This window comes from Protopterus annectens, chromosome 3.part1, assembly GCF_019279795.1.
Source record: "Protopterus annectens isolate FY-2018-M chromosome 3.part1, PAN1.0, whole genome shotgun sequence".
Taxonomy (NCBI): Eukaryota; Metazoa; Chordata; order Ceratodontiformes; family Protopteridae; genus Protopterus; species Protopterus annectens.
Genome location: NC_056732.1, coordinates 1,896,197,594 through 1,896,216,375, shown reverse-complemented (window position 1 = coordinate 1,896,216,375; position 18,782 = coordinate 1,896,197,594). Strand labels below are relative to the sequence as shown.

The 18,782-nt window shown below is 42.9% G+C and overlaps 1 protein-coding gene across 2 annotated transcripts in view; it reads right to left on the bottom strand.

Annotated features, from left to right (window-relative positions):
• Positions 1-18,782, bottom strand: part of LOC122798813 — a 2,048,867-nt gene that overhangs the window by 1,838,750 nt on the left and 191,335 nt on the right. For both annotated transcript variants that reach the window (XM_044067935.1, XM_044067936.1), the window contains exon 2: positions 8,819-10,190. In XM_044067935.1, the coding sequence (XP_043923870.1) occupies positions 8,819-10,190 (1,372 nt within the window). The remainder of the gene's footprint in view (positions 1-8,818; positions 10,191-18,782) is intronic.

Here is an 18,782-nt window from a genome sequence, read left to right as displayed (position 1 = left end):
CTGACGGGGCAAAAACCTTGGTGCCCTTTCTGTAAATGGTAGAAGAAACACAATTGTGTGTAGTATCTATAGAGATGCGAGTGTCCAAAAAAGACACAGACTCCCCTATCCCAGATTGTACAAAACCAAGGAATGCGATGCTACCTTGCAAGACCTCCAAGAAATTGTCCAAGGCATGACGTGTGCCTGTCCACACAAAAAAAATATCATCAATATAACGTGAATATAACAAAGTGTGTTCGAATCCAGGCAAATTAGTGAGAGTGTCAATTTCCCACATGGATAGGACCAAGTTGGCATAAGAAGGGGCCATCTTAGACCCCATGGCCACTCCTTTAACTTGTTGGTAGATTTTGTTATTAAAGTGGAAAAAGTTGTTGCATAACACAGTTTCAAGCAAGACAGACAGGTAGGCGGTGTGTACACAGTCTTCCCCTCATCCATGGCTTTGGTGACTGTTTCGAATAAGTTGACCAAGTTTAACAGGCATGATCTCTCTGACAAAACCAAACTGTTTGGGGGTCAAGCATTTGGAGGCTACCAATGTCCTTCATAAGGTCCACGATAATTCATTCCATGGCCTTGCAGATCAGGCTAGTTATGCTGTTGGGCCTATAACTGCCTGGTTCAGTGGATGCTCGCCACCTTTGTGTAGAAGGATGACAGGGTCTGCTCTCCATTCAGCTGGGAAGAAGCCAGTGCTCCGGCTTTGGTTGAATAGGGTGCCTAATGGAGCTGAGAGCTCATAAAAATGCTGGGTGAGACAGGTGTCTCCTGAGGGTTCTCATAGCAGTGTGGAGAGAAAGGCATATCCCAGACGACTGGAAAATATGCATACTCATGCCAGTGTACAAGAACAAAGGGTGCATTCAGAACTGTGGCCAGTACAGAGGTATCAAATTCCTATCGCACTGCATGGAAGTTCTGAGAGTGTGGCAAACAAATGTGCAGAAAAGTATAATGTAAGATGGGAGATGAGCAGTTCAGATTCAGGTCAGGATGCAGCACAACTGACCCAATGTTTGCAGTGAGACAAATAGTGGTGAAGAAGCCAGAGATGAGGAAACAGTCCAACTGGGCATTCCTAGACTTGTAGAAAGCATACAAGGTCCCAAGAAAGCTGATCTGGGCAGTACTGTAGTGGTTCAAAGTCTCTGAAGCACTGTTAGAATTAGTGCAGGCTACATACAGTCTCACAGTGGGGCTTCCCAGTGCGTGTGGGTATGTACCAGTGTTCAGCTCTGAGCCCACTTCTGTTCATGAACTACGTTAGTAAAAAGGTTGGAGGGAACAGATAAAGTTGCTGTATGCAGATGATGTGGCATTACAGGCAGATTCTCAGCAAGACCTTCAGCAAAGCGTAGGGGAATGGAATGCAAAACTGAAGACACACTGTGTGAAACTAAGCACAAATAAGACAGTGGTAATGGCCGCAAATTGGATAAATCAGAAGAAGTTGAGAATTGAGATAGAAGGAAAGATAGCTGAACAGTTAAATAGCTTCAGATATCTGGGAGGGGTTGCTGAGGAGATGGGATGTCTGAATGAAGAGTTCAAAGCTAGAATTAGAGGGGCTGCAGCCAAATGGCATAAGGTCTCAGGTGTAGCCTTTAAAACACGAATGCCAAAGAAGCTGAAAAGTAAGGTGCACAAGACAGTGGTGTGACCAGTATTACTGTATGGTACAGAAATCTGGGCATTAAAGGCAGAGCAGATGAAGATGCTAGAGGTGATGAAAATGAAGTGCCTGTGAAGGGCGATAGGATGTACACCAGGGGACAGAAGAAGAAATGAGGACATAATATTGGCAGAGAAGGTAGCTCCAACTGCAGAAAACATCAAAGAAAACAAATTATGGCGGTTCGGACATGTGCAGAAAAGAAGACAATCTGTTGAAGAAAATTTGGGACAGACAGGAAGAAGATAAGAGGAAAAGAAGATAAGAGGAAAAGAGGACGTCCAGCCAGGAGGTGGATGGATTGTGTGAAAGATCTGCAATAGTCAGGCATGAGTGTTGAAGAAAGTAGGAGTGTGGCACTGCATTGAGAGAGATGGCAACAGTAAACACAATACCCCGACCCAATGCAAGAAAAAGAGCGGGATGATGTCTAATTTTTCAGTAATACCAATGCAGAGGATAATGTCAAAAGCGTGAACATGTCAAGATAAAAACTAATGACTTCTCACAGCCTCTAACATTTTCAAGGAATTTTGCTAGGTTCAGGGGACAAGACCTGCTCTTCTTAAAACTGTACTAAATGGGTCTGAATCAATTAGGTTGCACGTTTGTATAAATGGGTTCTGCTATGGTACATTCCATGGCCTTACATATGGCTGGTGAGGCTGAGGGGCCTATAATTACTTGGGTCTGTAGTGAAGCCACCCTTGTGTAGATGCAACATAGTGGCTGCGCTCCAGACATCAAGGATAAACACTGTGGACAGAGTGGGTTGAACAGTTTAAATAGAAGCTCAGACAGTACATACTTGACACTAACGAGAATGTGTGAATGCAGCCTGGTATGTTATCTGGTCTCAAAGAAATGTTTTTAGCCTTTGACAGGGATTCAAACACTTGTTGATTACAGGGGCAACTACATTCTCAAGCATACCGGGATGCAATAGTGTGGGTAAGGTGGGGGTAAAGTTAGCTCAAAATTTACAAGCTAATACATTAGTTATTATCCTTGGGATTGGAATAGGTTCATAGGTTGATAATTAGGCTATCTGCCCTAGGGCATTTACAAGCCTAGCCAGAGTGTGTTTGGCTTTCGCCACCCTTCTTAGATTAGTTGACTGTGCCTCTGTATAGTAGGTCACAGAAGATAGCCCATTTAAGGTTAGTTTACCGTGCCTCTGTCTAGCAGTGACACAGAAGAGATCCCAGAGGTAAATTTACGATCTTCCATCCAAACGTCAAGATTCTTCTTGAAGAGGGTCATTGAGGGGCTCTGTCTGACATGGATTGGGATTTTGTTCCAGAGTGAGGGGAGCCTGACATGGATTGGGATTTTGTTCCAGAGTGAGGGGAGCCTCTGGGATATGAATCTGTCCCTCCAGCATGTTCTATTTATTTCTGTCACTGGAGCGTGTAGTTCTGATGGACTTGGATTTCTTGAGGTGAAGCATGTCCATTAATTCTGGGTTGGACATGGCTTTATACGTCAGGCACATATCACCTCTGAGTAGGCGGTAAGCAACAGAGTAGAGCTGGAGTTTCTTTAGCCTAACTGCGTAGGGCATCTGCTTGAGTCCCTTGATCCTCTTGGTGAGGTACTTATGGGGTCTTTCTAGTTGTAGCAGGTGTCGGGTAAGGTATATCCCAAATGGGGCATTGTATTCAATTATGGGCCTGATGAGTGATGAGTAGAGGGGCTCAATGACCTCTCGATCTAGATGTGAACCCCTTCGTGATAAGGTGGGCTATATAGAAGGTCTTTCTAACCACTTTGGCAATGTGATTGTCAAAGGAGAGATTGCAATCTACTTGGTTCCCCAAATCCCTAATTACTTCTTCCATACTAAATGGATTACCACATATGTGGTAATTTGTGGGCACTTTGTTTTTCCCAAAGGGGATGACTGTGCACTTTTTGGCATTTAGTTTTAGGCCATGGCGCTGGCACCAGTTATCCGTCTCTGTGAGACCTTTTTGGAGGATGCTTGTGTCAGCCAGCGAGTCGATTATGGCCCCCAGTTTGCAGTCATCTGCAAACTTGGTCAGCCATAGTCCTCCTGTGTTAGCCTGTACCTCAGAGAAATATTTATCAAACAAGAGAGGTCCCAGGGCTGAGCCTTGTGGGACGCCACTTGTAACTGGTTTAGAGTCTGACATGTCACCTGCAATTCTGACCATGTGGGTTCTATCCCTAAGCCAGTTTGCAACTCATCTTATGACATAGGGGTTGATATTTAAGCTGGTGAGCTTATTTATAATGCCCGAGTGGGGTATTGTGTCGAAGGCTTTTGCAAGGTCAAGGTAGGCTGTGTAGACCACCTTCCCTTCGTCTATGGCCTTGGTGACTGTTTCAAAGAAATTGACTAGGTTCAAGAGGCAAGATCTGCCCTTAAACCCGAAATGGGTAGGATCCAGTGTTTGGAGGTTCCCAATGTCTTTTTTTTTTTATGAGTTCCATGATGATACGCTCCATAGCTTTGCAGACCAGGCTAGTTAGGCTTATAGGGCGATAGTTTCCAGGGTCCGTTGTGGCACCACCTTTATGGAGTGGGACCACTGTTGTTGTATGCCATTCTTTGGGTACATATCCTGTTGTAAGGCTGAGACTGAACAGTGATTTTAAGTGAGGGTTCAGTTCTTCTTGGAGCTCACGTAAAACGCAGGCCGGGACACCGTCTGGTCCCATTGATGCTGTGTTTTTTTTGCTTTGGAGAGGGCAGCTCTCACCTGTGCATCTGTGATGTCAGGGAGGCTACACTCTGTTGGGATAGTCATTTGCTCATTTTGGGGGGGGGGGGGGGGGGGGGTTTGCACTGAACCGGTCTACCAGGATGTTGGCAATGTCTGTGGGTTCAGTATATTTTTTGTCATTTTGCACTAACTCAGAGCATATCTGGGAGTTTCGACCCAGGTTTCTGACATAACTAAAGAAAGCCTTGTGATTATCTTTAGTGTCTTGTGCAATTTTTCTTTCAAAGCTAGCCTTAAATGATTTTTATGAGGGATCGTAGTTTCTTGCTAGTACTGATCAGAGTTGCCTTACCTTTCAGGGATTTTGGTCTATCATGTAGTAGCTTCCTCCTTCTGTTGTACAGCTTATTTATGGCTGGGGTCCACCAGACAGGTCTCCTGCCTTTGGAGGAGTGTGTCTTGGTTTTATTTGGGATAGCACGATCCATGCATTCCTGTAGGTATCCATAGAATGCGTTTGTAAAGGATTCTGCGGTTTGGGCCATATTTTCCACTGGCCCTGGGGCTTTGAAGGATTCCACCTCGGTTTTGTGAAGTGGGAAGTTTGCTTTTGAGATGTTTTTGACCATGGTTTCCTTTGCTGGGGGTGGGGGATGGGATATGGATGTCCATAGTGATTAATTTATGGTCAGATCTTACCAATGAGGGGTATACCTCTGGTATGGAACATAGAGTCCCCATGTTGGTGATGATCAGGTCCAATATGTTTTCCCCTCTTGTGGGAGTGGTGACCAGTTGTTCCATAGCATTTGAGTTTATAAATTCTAGGAACCGTTGGGCTAGGGTGTTGGGGCTTGAGTAGTGCTCCCAGTCTATGTTTGGGTAGTTAAAGTCACCCAATATAATGGCGTTTGGAGAGACCTTCATGTTCTCCAGTGTCTTCAGGAAAGTGGAGTGGGGTTCCTGAGTTTGGGAGGGTGGTCTGTAGCAGGCTACAAACTGGAAGGCAGTTTTGCCCACTGTTAGTTGCACATGGATGGTCTCAGATGCTTTGTGCAGTGCCACTAGCCTGGAGGTATGGGCATCTTTGATGAATATGGATACTCCCCCTCCTCTTGTGGTTCGGTCAGAGTTTTGGAGCCAAAAAGCATGGTATGAGGTATAGCCTGGTAGTGCTGGGGTGCTCTCGGGAGCCTTGAACCAGGTTTCTGTTACTGCACAGATATCTATATTCTCCATACCGAGGGGAGCCTCGAGTGCGTGCATCTTAAGGTTTAGACTTCTGGCGTTGAGCAGCATTACCCTTAGTTTCTTTTTCCTTGTGTTGTCTAAGGAAGTGGGTTTGTCTTTTGAGCCTTGCCTAAAAAAGACACTATGTGGGTGGCAAGAGCCTTGGCCAGTATTCGAAAACCTAGGGGTGGCAGGTGTAAGCCGTCCCTAGCGAAGCAACGTGGCTTGTCAAGCATGTCATCCCAGGCTGACAGATACTGGATCCCCTTTGAGTGACACCAATACTTTAGCCAATTGTTGAAATTGATCATTTTGTCTTTATACTGTGGTATCATTCTTCGTGAGGGTAAGATGCTACTCAAGGTCAGGGTCATACCGGCCTGGGCCACATGATCAGAGAACTCTTCTATGTCTCTTTTCATGTAATCCAGGGAGGTATGTCTCAGGTCATTCACACCAGCATGGACAATGACAGAGTCATATTTGTACTTGCTTTGGAGGGACCCGAGTGCTTGTGTTATGTGGCGGATCCTGGCACCAGACAGGCAGCTTACAGTGACCTTCTCCTTGTTTAGCCTGGTGAGAGGGACGTCAGTGTGTCTGACAATAGAGTCACCTATTACAAGTGTATTATGTGTGTTGTCTAGCCTTAAGGGCTGTGACTGTGTGGCACACTGACTTTGTGAACTATGTGATATGTGGGTATTGTTGTGGGGTAGCGGTTGCTTGGATGTCTGCTTTGGAGGTCTCTGTTGCTTGGGCAGATTTTTATTTAGAGCCTCAGAGTATGTTTTTGTGTGTTTGGTTTGCTGTTGCGATAGGTCTATGTGAGACTGGATTTGTGGTGTGTGTGATTACCTTCTCCTCCAAACTGACCGTGCCAGTACTATGTTGAGAGAGCTCAGCCTCCAGTTTGGCTATATAGTTGCATCTCTCACATATATTTGAGCTTGTTGGAAAGAGGAGAGGGTGGTTTGTATACATAAGGCAGTTGTAACATTGCCTCAAGATTCCCATATTCACCAGCTGGACTGGAGAGTAAACCTGAAACTGACTTTTGGACATGCCAGAATAGTATAAGGAATTACTTTTTGATTTGATCAAAAAGGACTAATAGGGAGCCAAGTACTTAAAGGGAGTATAAGAGGGTGTACTGCTTTAGTTTATTAGTGCTTACTTATAAGACACTTATCCTAGCTACTGCTGGGTTTTAGAAGGAAAATTGAGTGCTTACTTTGAGATTTGGAACAGTTCTAAGAGAAAAAGTGAAGAGCACACTTTGTGGAGCCGGGAATACTTTAAACCTGCTTCGATGCTGCGCTATGCACAAAAACGCACAAAAGAGGGTTTTAAGAGAGGGCGATCAAGGAGTTTGGAATTGACCCAAAATGGCCAATAAAACTACAGGTTCTAGGCAGTAACCACTCCCACAGGGTCAGGCAGGCTGTTCAGTGTTTACCACTGCCACTGATGAACACAGAGACTTCCCTTTAGCCCAAGCAAGCAATGGCCTCCAAGAAACTTACAAACAGTTCAGAACAGCAAATCTGTAACTGAACTTTTTTTTTTAATTTCAGAAAGTGGGAAAAAAGCAAGATTTTTTTTTTTTTTTTTTTTTTAAAGATAGCAGAGATACACAAGTAGCAACAAGTTAGAACAGTGCAATAAATGACCCCACACTTGAGTGCTAGGCCAGAGACAGGTAAAATGCATGTTTTAATCAAAAAACGATTTTAAAATAAGTGCAACACAGGAAAGGCAGTAAACAGGCTCTAGATGTGTTCTAAATACAGTTCCTAATACAGATATCAAGTTTAGCAAGCTGGAAAATGCCAAAAAGTAGGCTGCAATGCAGAAATCAATAATCTGAAGAAAAATACTTAAAATCTCAAAAGTGGCTCCTCCTTTCTTCTCTCAGCATTTTCTCCTCTTGGTGGGTGCTTCACCAACAGCCAACAAGTCTGAAATGTGTGACGAGTAGGTTCAGTGCATTGTTGAACTCCCTGTAATAACTGAAAAGTTGTAGTTTTGTTTGGTATATGTACTCCGCTAGTCCCTACCACTAATTTCTAGTAGTGGTCTTACGTGCCTTGCTGGCTTATTTCAGTATGATCTTGTGGTAGTCGGAATTAGGATTTTGTACGTTTCACCATTTCCTTCTCTTGTTACACAAACGGAATCCACCAGAGAGGTTTAATTCTAAATTTACCATTGCATTTTTGGCAGACAGATAGACTTTTTTACTTAACTGTTCATTTGCTTCGTAAAAAACGGGAGGTGAATATGGTAGTCCTCTCAGATGGGCCCCTGGCAAAGGATCGTTGGGAATTTTCTCTAGTTGTTAAACAAGATCAAGTACACCTGCCCTAGAAAAGTTCCTAAAATCAGTTTAATTTGGTGGTGGGGTGGTACCATTAAGCCTGACAGAGAAGGTAACCGATTTGTGGTAGGGGTACAGGCAAGTGCTTGGTAGGTACGGACAAGTTCAAGGATATTAGAGCCTCTAATGGGCAGTTTTGCAATTTCCTTCAGTGCATTAATGGGTAGTTTTATAATCTGGTGAGTCAGTCAATGATTGAGTGCTTTCACCCACGTTGACATGAACTTCAGACTAAACCTTCATCCACTCAAGTTTTTACATATAACCTAGTATCACAATGGGTTTAAAGGAACCTTACATTTAAAACTCTTGAATTTACACTTAAAAACGTAGCAAACAAATGAACATACCAACCCATTCTGCTTTTGAACCTATAAGTTGTGGTCTACTGATGCATTCATACACTGTGAAGCTGAAGTCCTCTAAACCTCAAATGTAAGACTTCAAAGAAAGCACTAGAAAAACTGAAAAATACAGCAGAATTGTCTATTAACTACTAGAGGGTCACTGCAACGTGCTTACCCACCACCACCTGTGTACTGACGGTTCAGGTAAATCAGGGAGAGTGAGTATGCATGCTAATTAATCCACACACACCAGAGATGTGGATAGTGAGTCAAAGTATGTCACTAAAACTTAGAGAATCTGACAAATAACCATGTAAGAAGGCACAGCACTGATGTGTCCAGCATATAAAATCCACAACACAAAGCCTTTAAAGCTAAACTGCAGAAAAGCTAAATTCATATGCATTTCCTATCATTTTACTAGGTCATTAGTAGTGCATCCAACTGCTACAATTAACTGTCATTAAATATCTGAAAAATGTTGCATGCTTACCGCCACTGATCCATGTGAGATTTGTCAATCCCTTCAACTGCCAAGAGGGAATTTTCAATGGCCTTGAGAACAGAGTTACATTCCTGCATCTGATGAACAACATCATGTTCAGAGACTGCCCAGCATCTATTATTTCCAGGTAAATCTGGAGCAATGCTACTACTGTCATTCGCAACACTTTTTGAACTACTCCCAGCATGTTTAGTTTTTACAACAGGTTCTTCTCCATTTGAACAAGTAGCATAACTATGCTCTGCATTGGAATGTTGAACAAACTGATTACTACACACACTGCCAACAGAACTGTTTATGCCATCAGGGAGGATGCCAGTACCATCTTCATCAGAAGAGTAAACTTTATCCAAATCCCCCATACTTATGTTAAAATCATCATCATCATCATCATCAAACTCAACTGGCAACTGCAGTTTATCATGAATTTTATAGTTCATAAGTTCCTGGATGTTCTGAATGCTGTTCTGCGGAGCTTGAATGACATGTGGCTGGTGGGCTAATGAAGGTAGTTCAGTTGAATGTGATGTTTGTAAAGAGTACTGTGGTTCAAAAACTGGAGAAAGATTTCTAGGACAAGAATTATTTTGAGAGTCTGAGTCTAATAATGAACTTGAGTTCTCATCTGCAGTATGAGGGGGATTAGTGGAAGAATAAGCCTCTGTTTTCAGGTTGCTTATAGATTTTTCAAAGCCTGAACAGTGAGCACCAGGTTGACTACTGCTCGTAAACACAGGCTGTGATCTTGTTCCATCAGCATCCCGGACACAATCACCATTTCTTCTACCATTCTGAAGCTCCAAGATATTACTTGACATGCCATATCCCTGGACATTGCTTGATGAGTAAGCGGATCTCTCCATTTCCCTGCAACTTCCAGAGCCATCCTCATCCAAATCAGAGTCTACTTCTGCTTTGATATTCAGCCTGCCCTTTTTACCATCTTCTGCTTCACTGTCTTCAGTTTCTTCCTCATCGCTGCTATCAATCACAATAACTTCGATTACCTTATGCACTTCATATGCAGATCTACTAGTATTTACACATTCATTTGCTGAAGATAGCGACGTCTTTTCCTTTTTATAATCCAGATAATGCATTTCACTTTCAGTTAAGTTGTTCTTTGTTATATAGGACTGGGAGAGGTTGCTGCATTCTTCTTCTGCCGTCTCACGTGTAATTTCCAGACTCGCTTCATCTTCAGAAACGGAGGAAACAGGAGGTACAGGTGTACATGCAAAATCACACTCCTCATTGGATCTTTTTCTTTTTAAAGGCAACACGATGGAATTTTCTCTTTCCAAGCAGCATTCACCTTCCATCTCAACAGACGGCCTGCATTCTAACACTTCAGCAGCACCTATATTCAACGTAAGGGGGAGGGGGCAAAAAAACATGAAAGTGGGCAACTCTGGAAAATACTAGAACATCTCACAAAAGATTTAAGCAATTAACTCAGTCAAGTGCCTACAGATGCTGCTCAGTTTTGTAGCCTTACACACACACACACACACACACACACACACACACACACACACACACACACACACACACACACACACACACACACACACGTTCTGTAACACTTACCGGTTTGCTTTCCCTTATTCTTCATTATGCCTGAACCTGAAGCAAGGCCATCATGTTTGAACTTAAAACGTGCATACACAATACAGTAATTCTGAACTATTCCATTTTTACTGTGTACTACTGTCTTGAATGTAATGTGAAAACGATGGCAAATGAGACACATCCACTTTCAACTCAGCTTAAAGTACTGTCAAGAGTTTCACAGAGCTAGCCTACTGAAAGGAGTGGATTGAATTAGCTGAATTAACTCACCTTCCAGGAGACAGGAGCGAGTTTTTCCCAGGTTCATCAACCACAAAAGTAGGGAAACAGACTATTGGTGGCACAAGCATGGTTGCCTCTGTAGAATTGAAGTCTGACCTACCACTGGGGTTAATACATGCCCACCTTCTCAGGTAATGAAAAGGGAATTATCATTAACACAGGAAGCTCTTGCCCTACATTCTAAAGAAGATCAGTGGGATACTTCTCCACTGCCCTTGTCTTCACAATGTACAGGGAATAATATGTGTACAAAATTGAACAATGAAAAAATCCAGTCAACCACAATTGGAAGATTGTGAGAGGCACAAACATATTTTACAAGTGAAGTGACTGAAAAATACATTACAAAACATTAATACTCTCTATATGTATTTGCAGCTGTGAGGCTGACATGCGACAACCCACATCAAACCACACACTATTTATAACTCAACACCTACAAAAAATATTTCAAAAAAGCAATGGAAGGGAGAACAAGGGAATATTAACTAGTTTTGCTACAGGAAGTGCAAGGTCAGGGATGACAAGTTCACAATCCTCAAGCATGCAAATGCGCACCACAGGGCAACAGGAAATCTAAAAATGAGCAACTGCACCTGGTGGAAAAAAAAAACATCCCAAGCAAATAAGAAACAAAAGACAAAATGTATTGTATACGGGAATTTAACACGCTAATGCTTTACATACAAATGAAATGCAGAAATTCCGATATCAGAAACACTGCTACACAGCTCTGTTGGTGAAAGCTATACACACTACTCTAAAATGGATAAATCTTTTTTTTTTTCAGCAGCAAGAAGTTTCAGAAAAAGCAGCGTGCATGGCAGTAGGAAAACCCAACTGTAAAACAGAGTTTCAAAATAATGCAGCATCAGGTTGAATACTATGCTCCCTGATGTGCACCAATGGAAAAAAAAATGTCAGAGTACTGTAAAATAAAGTTACTCACTGTATCCTATGAGACACCACTCTGAAGAAGTTCCATCCATCAACCCCTTTTTTTCCATTTTAAACATGGGGTCAGGGTATCACTTCAGCAGTGACCATCATCTTGAGCAAAGGTTTACACCACCAGGTGGCTAGCCTTGCCTCAGTAGTTCATTCGTACCACTCATTCTGACACACACACACACGCTTGCACCTACAACCAGTTTAGACTGTCCAATCCACCTACTGTATGTCTTTGGAATCTGGGAGGAAACCAAAGCACCCAGACAAAACCCACACGACCACAGGGAGGACATGCAGACTCCACACAGAAGGCACCCCGGCCAAGAATCAAACAAGAGAACCTCTTGCTGTGAGGCAACAACACTAACCACTGCACCACCGCAGAGGTTAACCACTGGGATTTCCTATTCAGGTGTTCCACCTATATGTAATTATGGAAACCTTTAATCTGTCGTTTTCAAAGGCATGTGTGTAATCTGCAAGCATATGCAATAATGTCGCTCACTGGAGTAGAATATGGCAAACCCTTACACTCCTCCTCAGAAAGACAGACAAATAACATAAAACTACTTGCCAGATATACCAGAAGTTCATCAATTAAAGTGGGCAAATCAGCTATTCAAAAACAAAAGGGGGGGTGGCAACAACTATCAGAACAAATAGTAGTAAATATAAAACTTGATCTTACAGTATCCCCTCCGTCCAACTCAACTGTATGGTTATCCACCTTCAAAGGCAGACTCAAATCTAAAAATTCAGCTATATCCAGAGTCTGAATCCCTACATTCTATCTAATTGCACCTGTATCCTCTCAGCCCTTCAGATCTAGTCTGCTTCCTTTAGCTACAGGCATGATTCTCCAAAGCTCTTTCTTCAGAGTTCTTTTCCCACCCCCAAAATAGCATCTGTATGAATCTGGCATCTTACAAAGCTTTAAAATATACCAAAAAGACGAAAACTGAGGAGCAGCACCCAAAGATAGACCAAGTAATTATTCCAATAGACCAAATGTTTATTCCGGTTAAGCGCTTTTCGTTTGACAGAATTGCAAACTTCTTCAGACATTCAAAAATTCGATCTACCAAGCATTTAAATATAAAAAACAATTAACCACACATTTAATTGACAAGAACAATTAAAGGAGAATATACATTTAAAATATTTTCAAGCACCACTCACTAACTAACAAAAACCTTCCTTAATAATGGTCGACACTAGACAAGTATTCCTAAAAAAGTAATATTCTAAGTTAGAATAAAATAGGGTCATTAAAATATAAAGCAAAGTAAGGTCCTAAGCCTTAAAGTATCATCTAATAAGGCTTTTAAGTTTTAAAATACTACTAACTGAACAACCTTCATTTAACACTGGCATGTTATAGGCATTTAGCCTGATCTGCCAGTTTAATTCAAGCTCTTCCAACTTTAACATATCAGGGCCGCCCCGAGGATTCTGGAGTACTTGATCAATTACCATAAATTTAAAAGTATGGTGGGGGTACTGTGAGATATGTTTAGCCAAGGCATTCTCCAGTTTATGTTTTCTAATGGAGTAGATGTGCTCATAAATACGATCACGAAGCCTTCTCTCTGTTTTACCAATGTAGAAGGCCAAGCATGCCTGGCACTGGGGCTAGATGGACCACCATTTAAGAGTTGCAGTTCACTCTCAGCATCAAGTTGAACTGTTGGTCGTGAACTGTAAATCTGTTGGATTCAAGAACATACTGGCAGTAGTTACATGCCTGGCACTTATACATACCCGTTGTTCTTGCACGTTTAATTGGACGAGGTTCAAAGTACACCTTAAGGTTCTTGGCTTTCTTGTAAACAACAACTGGGTGTTCACCTAATTTTTGAAAAACATTCTTATCACTTTTAAATAAAGCCCAGTTTTTACTCAAAATCTTAAAGCAATCTCTACTGTTAAGATTATAAGTAGTCACAAAATTAACTCTCACTGGTTCAAATAAACATGCCACTCCAGGCACTTCACACCCCTGGGGATGAGTGTTGTCAGTAACACAGTGTATTGTGTGTTCATTACTCAAAATTGGTCTATAAAAATGTCTCAGTCGTTTACTTATCACTTCTTCTACAATTTCCTCTACCATAAATACAGGGTAACCTTTATGTACAAACATATCCCGTAAGTGTGAACATTCAGCAAGAAAATCCTTATCCAGTGTAATACGAGCTGCCCTGACAAGTTGACCCTTTACTATGGCACATTTTGTCTATTGGAATAATTACTTGGTCTATCTTTGGGTGCTGTTCCTCAGTTTTCGTCTTTTTGGTATATTTTAAAATCTTACAAAGCTTGTCAGGCACCTTAGGGAAAGGAGGTTGAGCATCAGGGGAGGAAAAATTATTAAATGCAGCCACCGAAGCCCCATGAGCCAGCGGAATTCCTAAGGGCATTTGGGGAATCTGTGCTAAGAAGGTCATAACACATCTTATGAGTATTTGAGTGGTTTTCCATATTATAAACTGTATACAACAAATTTCCACTACAGGAGAATCAGAAAAGATATGTTCTCCAGACTCTGATTCAAAACAGACTGGTGAGGGATGCAAATGTCTTCCACTTCTGAGCCTGGGGAAAAATGGAAGAGCAACAATCCTTTTGCAGAATTATACAACTCAGCTTGGGACTCTTTTAACACTGAATGGAATGGAAGAAGGACAAACGTGCTTGGTTTTCTAGGATTTCTTTTTCAGAGTATCAATCTTTATAGTTTTGGATGCTTCCTGATCTTCATACCACCAAACACCAGAGATATGCTATTCAGCCATACAAAGAAAGCACTGTTCTGCTTCCTCGGCAGAAGCCAGACCGGTCTGAATGGATGTACTTAACGCCAAACCCACAGTGGCTTCCATGGCGCAATTACCAGAGGAGTCAGGAAGATCAAACTGATACCCAGAGTGAATTTCTTGGTCGCAGACGAGTAAAACTGAAGTGGAAAGCTGAATCCTCTCCAGAGATTCTCTTCTTTTTCTTAGCCTTAAGGGGGATGTCCAGTGAAGAATTGGTAGCCATGGAAAGTCTTGAATTGTTGATCATCTACAAAGATAAAGGCTGTTACATTGCCTACAGATAATCTTTGGGGTAAAGGAAAGGTAAATATCACAAGCATGGACACCAAGACCACAACCCCAGCCCCCCCCCCAAAAAAAAATGAAATAGGCCATGTGAGAAGAGTTGCATGGGATTTATCTACCTATGGCACATTTTCTTCTTTTGTTACACATAACACAAAAAAATTCTCTACAATTTTTAGTCAAAAAAAATATTAAAGGAAGGTCCCCAAAGGTGCAGTTGTTTGCCATAAAGCTGAGGTCCACATCAACCAATAAAAATGAAATGCACTGTAGAAGAGATGTTGGACTGAGCAAGAAAATTCTGCCGTCATATATCCCTTTTCACACCAGCAGTCTTGTGTTTCACTGGCCAGACATCCAATTCTTGGCAGGATACATCCCAAACAGCTTTATGCTACTGTGACAGTGATCTAATGATGAACATCCATTGTCCCGGTTGTTGTTTGTCTTTCGGCTTTTCCCGGTTAGGGGACGCTACAGCGGAACTCCGGTCTGCTAATGACTGGCAGTTAGTTTTTATTGTCGAGTTGCCAGCTCGACGCCCAACCTTCAACGAAGGCATGCCCATTCAACACATGTCTTTAGAATGCCCACTCGACCGCGGGGAGGACATGCAGACTCCACACAGAAGGCACGCCCAACCCAAGCCGAGAATCTAAGGGAGAACATCTTGCTGTGAGGCAACAACGCTAGCGCTGCACCACCACGGAAGTATCAGTAAGTACATAAAAAGAAGTACTCACCATAAAGATTACTTGTACAGATGTCCTTCTCTTCTCTGTTGCAGTATTCTTAACATGAGGAAGTTGCCTGCCAAGGAGATGACCCAACGTCGGCCAGTATATCAAAGTCTTTTATTACCTTAGGGTGAGTGGTATGTCTGATGTAGGCCACTATCAGACATCGGCCCTAAATGAAGAGTACGAGCATACCATACTCAGAACTGAACCCCCAGGCAGAGAGACAGTGCAAGGAAAACAGGATTAATGCATCCATGAAAGCCAAGAAGTGGGAGAATGAGGGAGGGACAGAATACTGCAACAGGGAAAAGGACATTTATTGTTACAGTAAGTTCTTACACAAGTAATCTATGTCCTTCTATTCATCTGTTGCAGTATTCTTACATGAGGGAGAATGCAAAAGCTCATGCAGAAAGGAAGGAGGAAGTGGCGGACAAACTCTCCAGGAAGCCATGGAGAACGGCCATGGCAAACCCATCCAGCTTATAGTGTTTAGTGAAGGTGTGGACAGATGTCCAAGTAGGTGCTTTTGAGCTAGAGCTGGTGTCTAGCCCTTTGAGGAAAGCCCCCCCCCCCCCGGATGAAACTGCCCTTGTACAGCGAGTTTTGACTGAGCCTGGAAGAGTTTTACCATGGTGGGTATAGCAAAAGCCTACAGCTTTCGATATCCAGTTGGAGATGGTTTGTTTGGACACAGGCAGTCCCAGCCCTGGGCCTAGAGGATCTTCAGAACTGATGGAAAAGGGGGGAGCTGTTCTTTTGGGGATGGAGGAGTACCTCTCCCTGAAGGGGTAGTGATCCAGGTCATGAAATACCCATTTTCTATTATGGAAAAAAAAACATTTGTTTGTAGTGACATCTCTCCACACTGGGAGACAGTGAGAGAAAGTACAGTTGTGTACAGTTACCATAAATGAAGATGTTAGAGTGTATTCACTGTTGCAGTCATCACATTTGGGTTATCTGCTTGCAGTATCCCTCAGTCGGCCTGATTATCAAAGTCTTGGGTCCTGCGTCGGTTGCTGTTTCATCTTCCATGACATCAGGTAGTCAGGGGTATAAAGCATGCAGCCGACGCCATTACATCAGTTTTTCTTGCCCTATAATGGGAAGCAATTATACACAAGATTGCACCTCCAACAAAAAGCAAATACACCAAAAATCTTTAAGCATAGTAAACAAGAATAGAGGTATAGTCAATAGAAGTCAGGGGGCTGGAGGGAGGGTAACCAGGACTGCAACAGTGAATACACTCAAACATCTACATTTATGGTAAGTGTACACAACTGTACTATGTTCTTCGTATTTCACTGTTCCAGTCATCACATTTGGGAAGATTCGTAAAGCTAAGGATGGGAGGAGATAATTAGATAGCATTAGGCTCAGCTATAAGGCCCTGCAAGACTGCAGTGGCAAGGTCAGCTCTGGCTTTAGAAAAAAACTGGTAAGTGGCAATGCTTGGTGAAGGTATGTACAGAACTCCAGGTAGCAGCTTCTAGGATGTCCCTGGTAGGGAAATCTCTGAGAAAGGCTGTAGAGATAGATGCAGCCCTGGTTGAATGTGGTCGTATCCCATTTGGGGTAGGTTTTTCATGGTGCTGATAGCAGAAATGAATGCAATGGCCTATCCACTTAGAAATGGTTTGCATTGAAATGGCCTTCCCCTCTCCCCCTGCAGCAAAAGCATCTAGCAGTTGTTCAGATTTCCTGAAAGGTTTAGTCCTGTCCAAGTAAAATCCAAGTTGTCTGTACATGTCCAAGGAGCGCAGTATTCATTCCCCTTTGTTCTGTGGATTAGAAAAGAAGGTTGGCAAATGAATGGACTGATTAAGGGTCACACTGGATACCACCTTGGGCATGAAGGAGAGATTGGTCCTGAGGGACACCCTGTCCGCATGAAAGATGATGAAAGGCTCCACTGCCATGAGGGCCTGTAATTCAGACACCCTTCTTGCTGAAGTGATGGCTAGAAGGAAGGCTGTTTTCAAAGAAAGGAATTTCAACTCTGCATTTGCAGCTGGCTCGAAGGGAGGTAGTGAGCTTTTCCAATACAAAGTTAAGATCCCAAGCTTGAGTAGGGCTCTCCTGGGTGGTCTTACGTTTTTGGCCTCTCTGAGGAATTGCTTCAACAGTGGATGAGAGAAGATAAGTGGTTCTGTATTGTAATGAGCTGAACTGGCTGAGGCATGAATTTTTTTTGAGGAAAGGCCCTTGTGAAGCATTTCAGTTAAGTATTGAAGAATCTGAGGTAAATTGGGCGCTGCTGTGCCCATCCAGAGTTTGGCTCCAGGAACAATATATTTACCATTTTTCCATATAGGATTTTCTAGTACTAGGCCTCCTTGCCTCCAGAGCAACATCCATCACTTGCTTACTGAGGGAAGGTAACAGAGAGATTAGGTAATTAAGCTAGGCTGCCAGGTTCAGGGTTTGAAGCTGTGGGTGCAGAATCTGGCCCTCCTGTTGAGACAGCACAGCAGGGGTCTGAGGCAGGTGCCATGGTGCCAGCAGTGACACACTGCACAAGAGGGGGTACCAGTGTTGGCGTGGCCAGTCTGGTGCAATCAGTATTGTCCTTTGGTTTGTCCTGTTTGATCTTTAGTAGTACCTTGGAGAGGAGAGGCAGAGGGGGAAAGGCATAAACTGATAGGCTTTTCCGGGTGAAGGACAGGGCATCCACTTTCCAAGCTTATTTGTGGGGAGTCCCTGTGCAGAATTTGTCCAATTGGTAGTTCTGGAGGGAGGCAAACAGGTCTATCTCTGGGCTTCCCCACTTGTTTCTCAACATGTTTAATATCTTTGGTTCCAGTTTTCACTCATGTGGGTCCATTAGATTTCTCCATTAGCTTTCCTGGCAGGAACTGAGCCTGTAGGTGCACTTGGTAGCTCAAGGCTGTGTTCCACAGAGCCATGGCTAGTCTGCAGACAGGGTATGAGTGGGTTCTCCCCTGCTTGTTTATGTACCACATAACAGTAGTGTTGTCCATCTTTACCAATAATTGTCCTGGAAGAATGTGGTCCTTGAAGGCTGTCAGAGCATTCTGTACAGCTAACATTTCTTTTTGATTGATATGTGGGTACATTTGACTTTGGTACCATTTGCCCTGAATTTACTGCCCCGCCAAGTGAGCCCCCCATGCATAGTCTGATTCATATGTTGTTGGGGTTTAGGCGGCAGGGTGTAGAGTGAATGGCAGTCCCTTGTTTTGGTGGCAGGTCTCTGCCCACCAAAGGAACTCTATCTGTAGACAAGGTATGATAGGAATCATTGACTCTAGATCCTGAGAATGTTGGCACCATAGA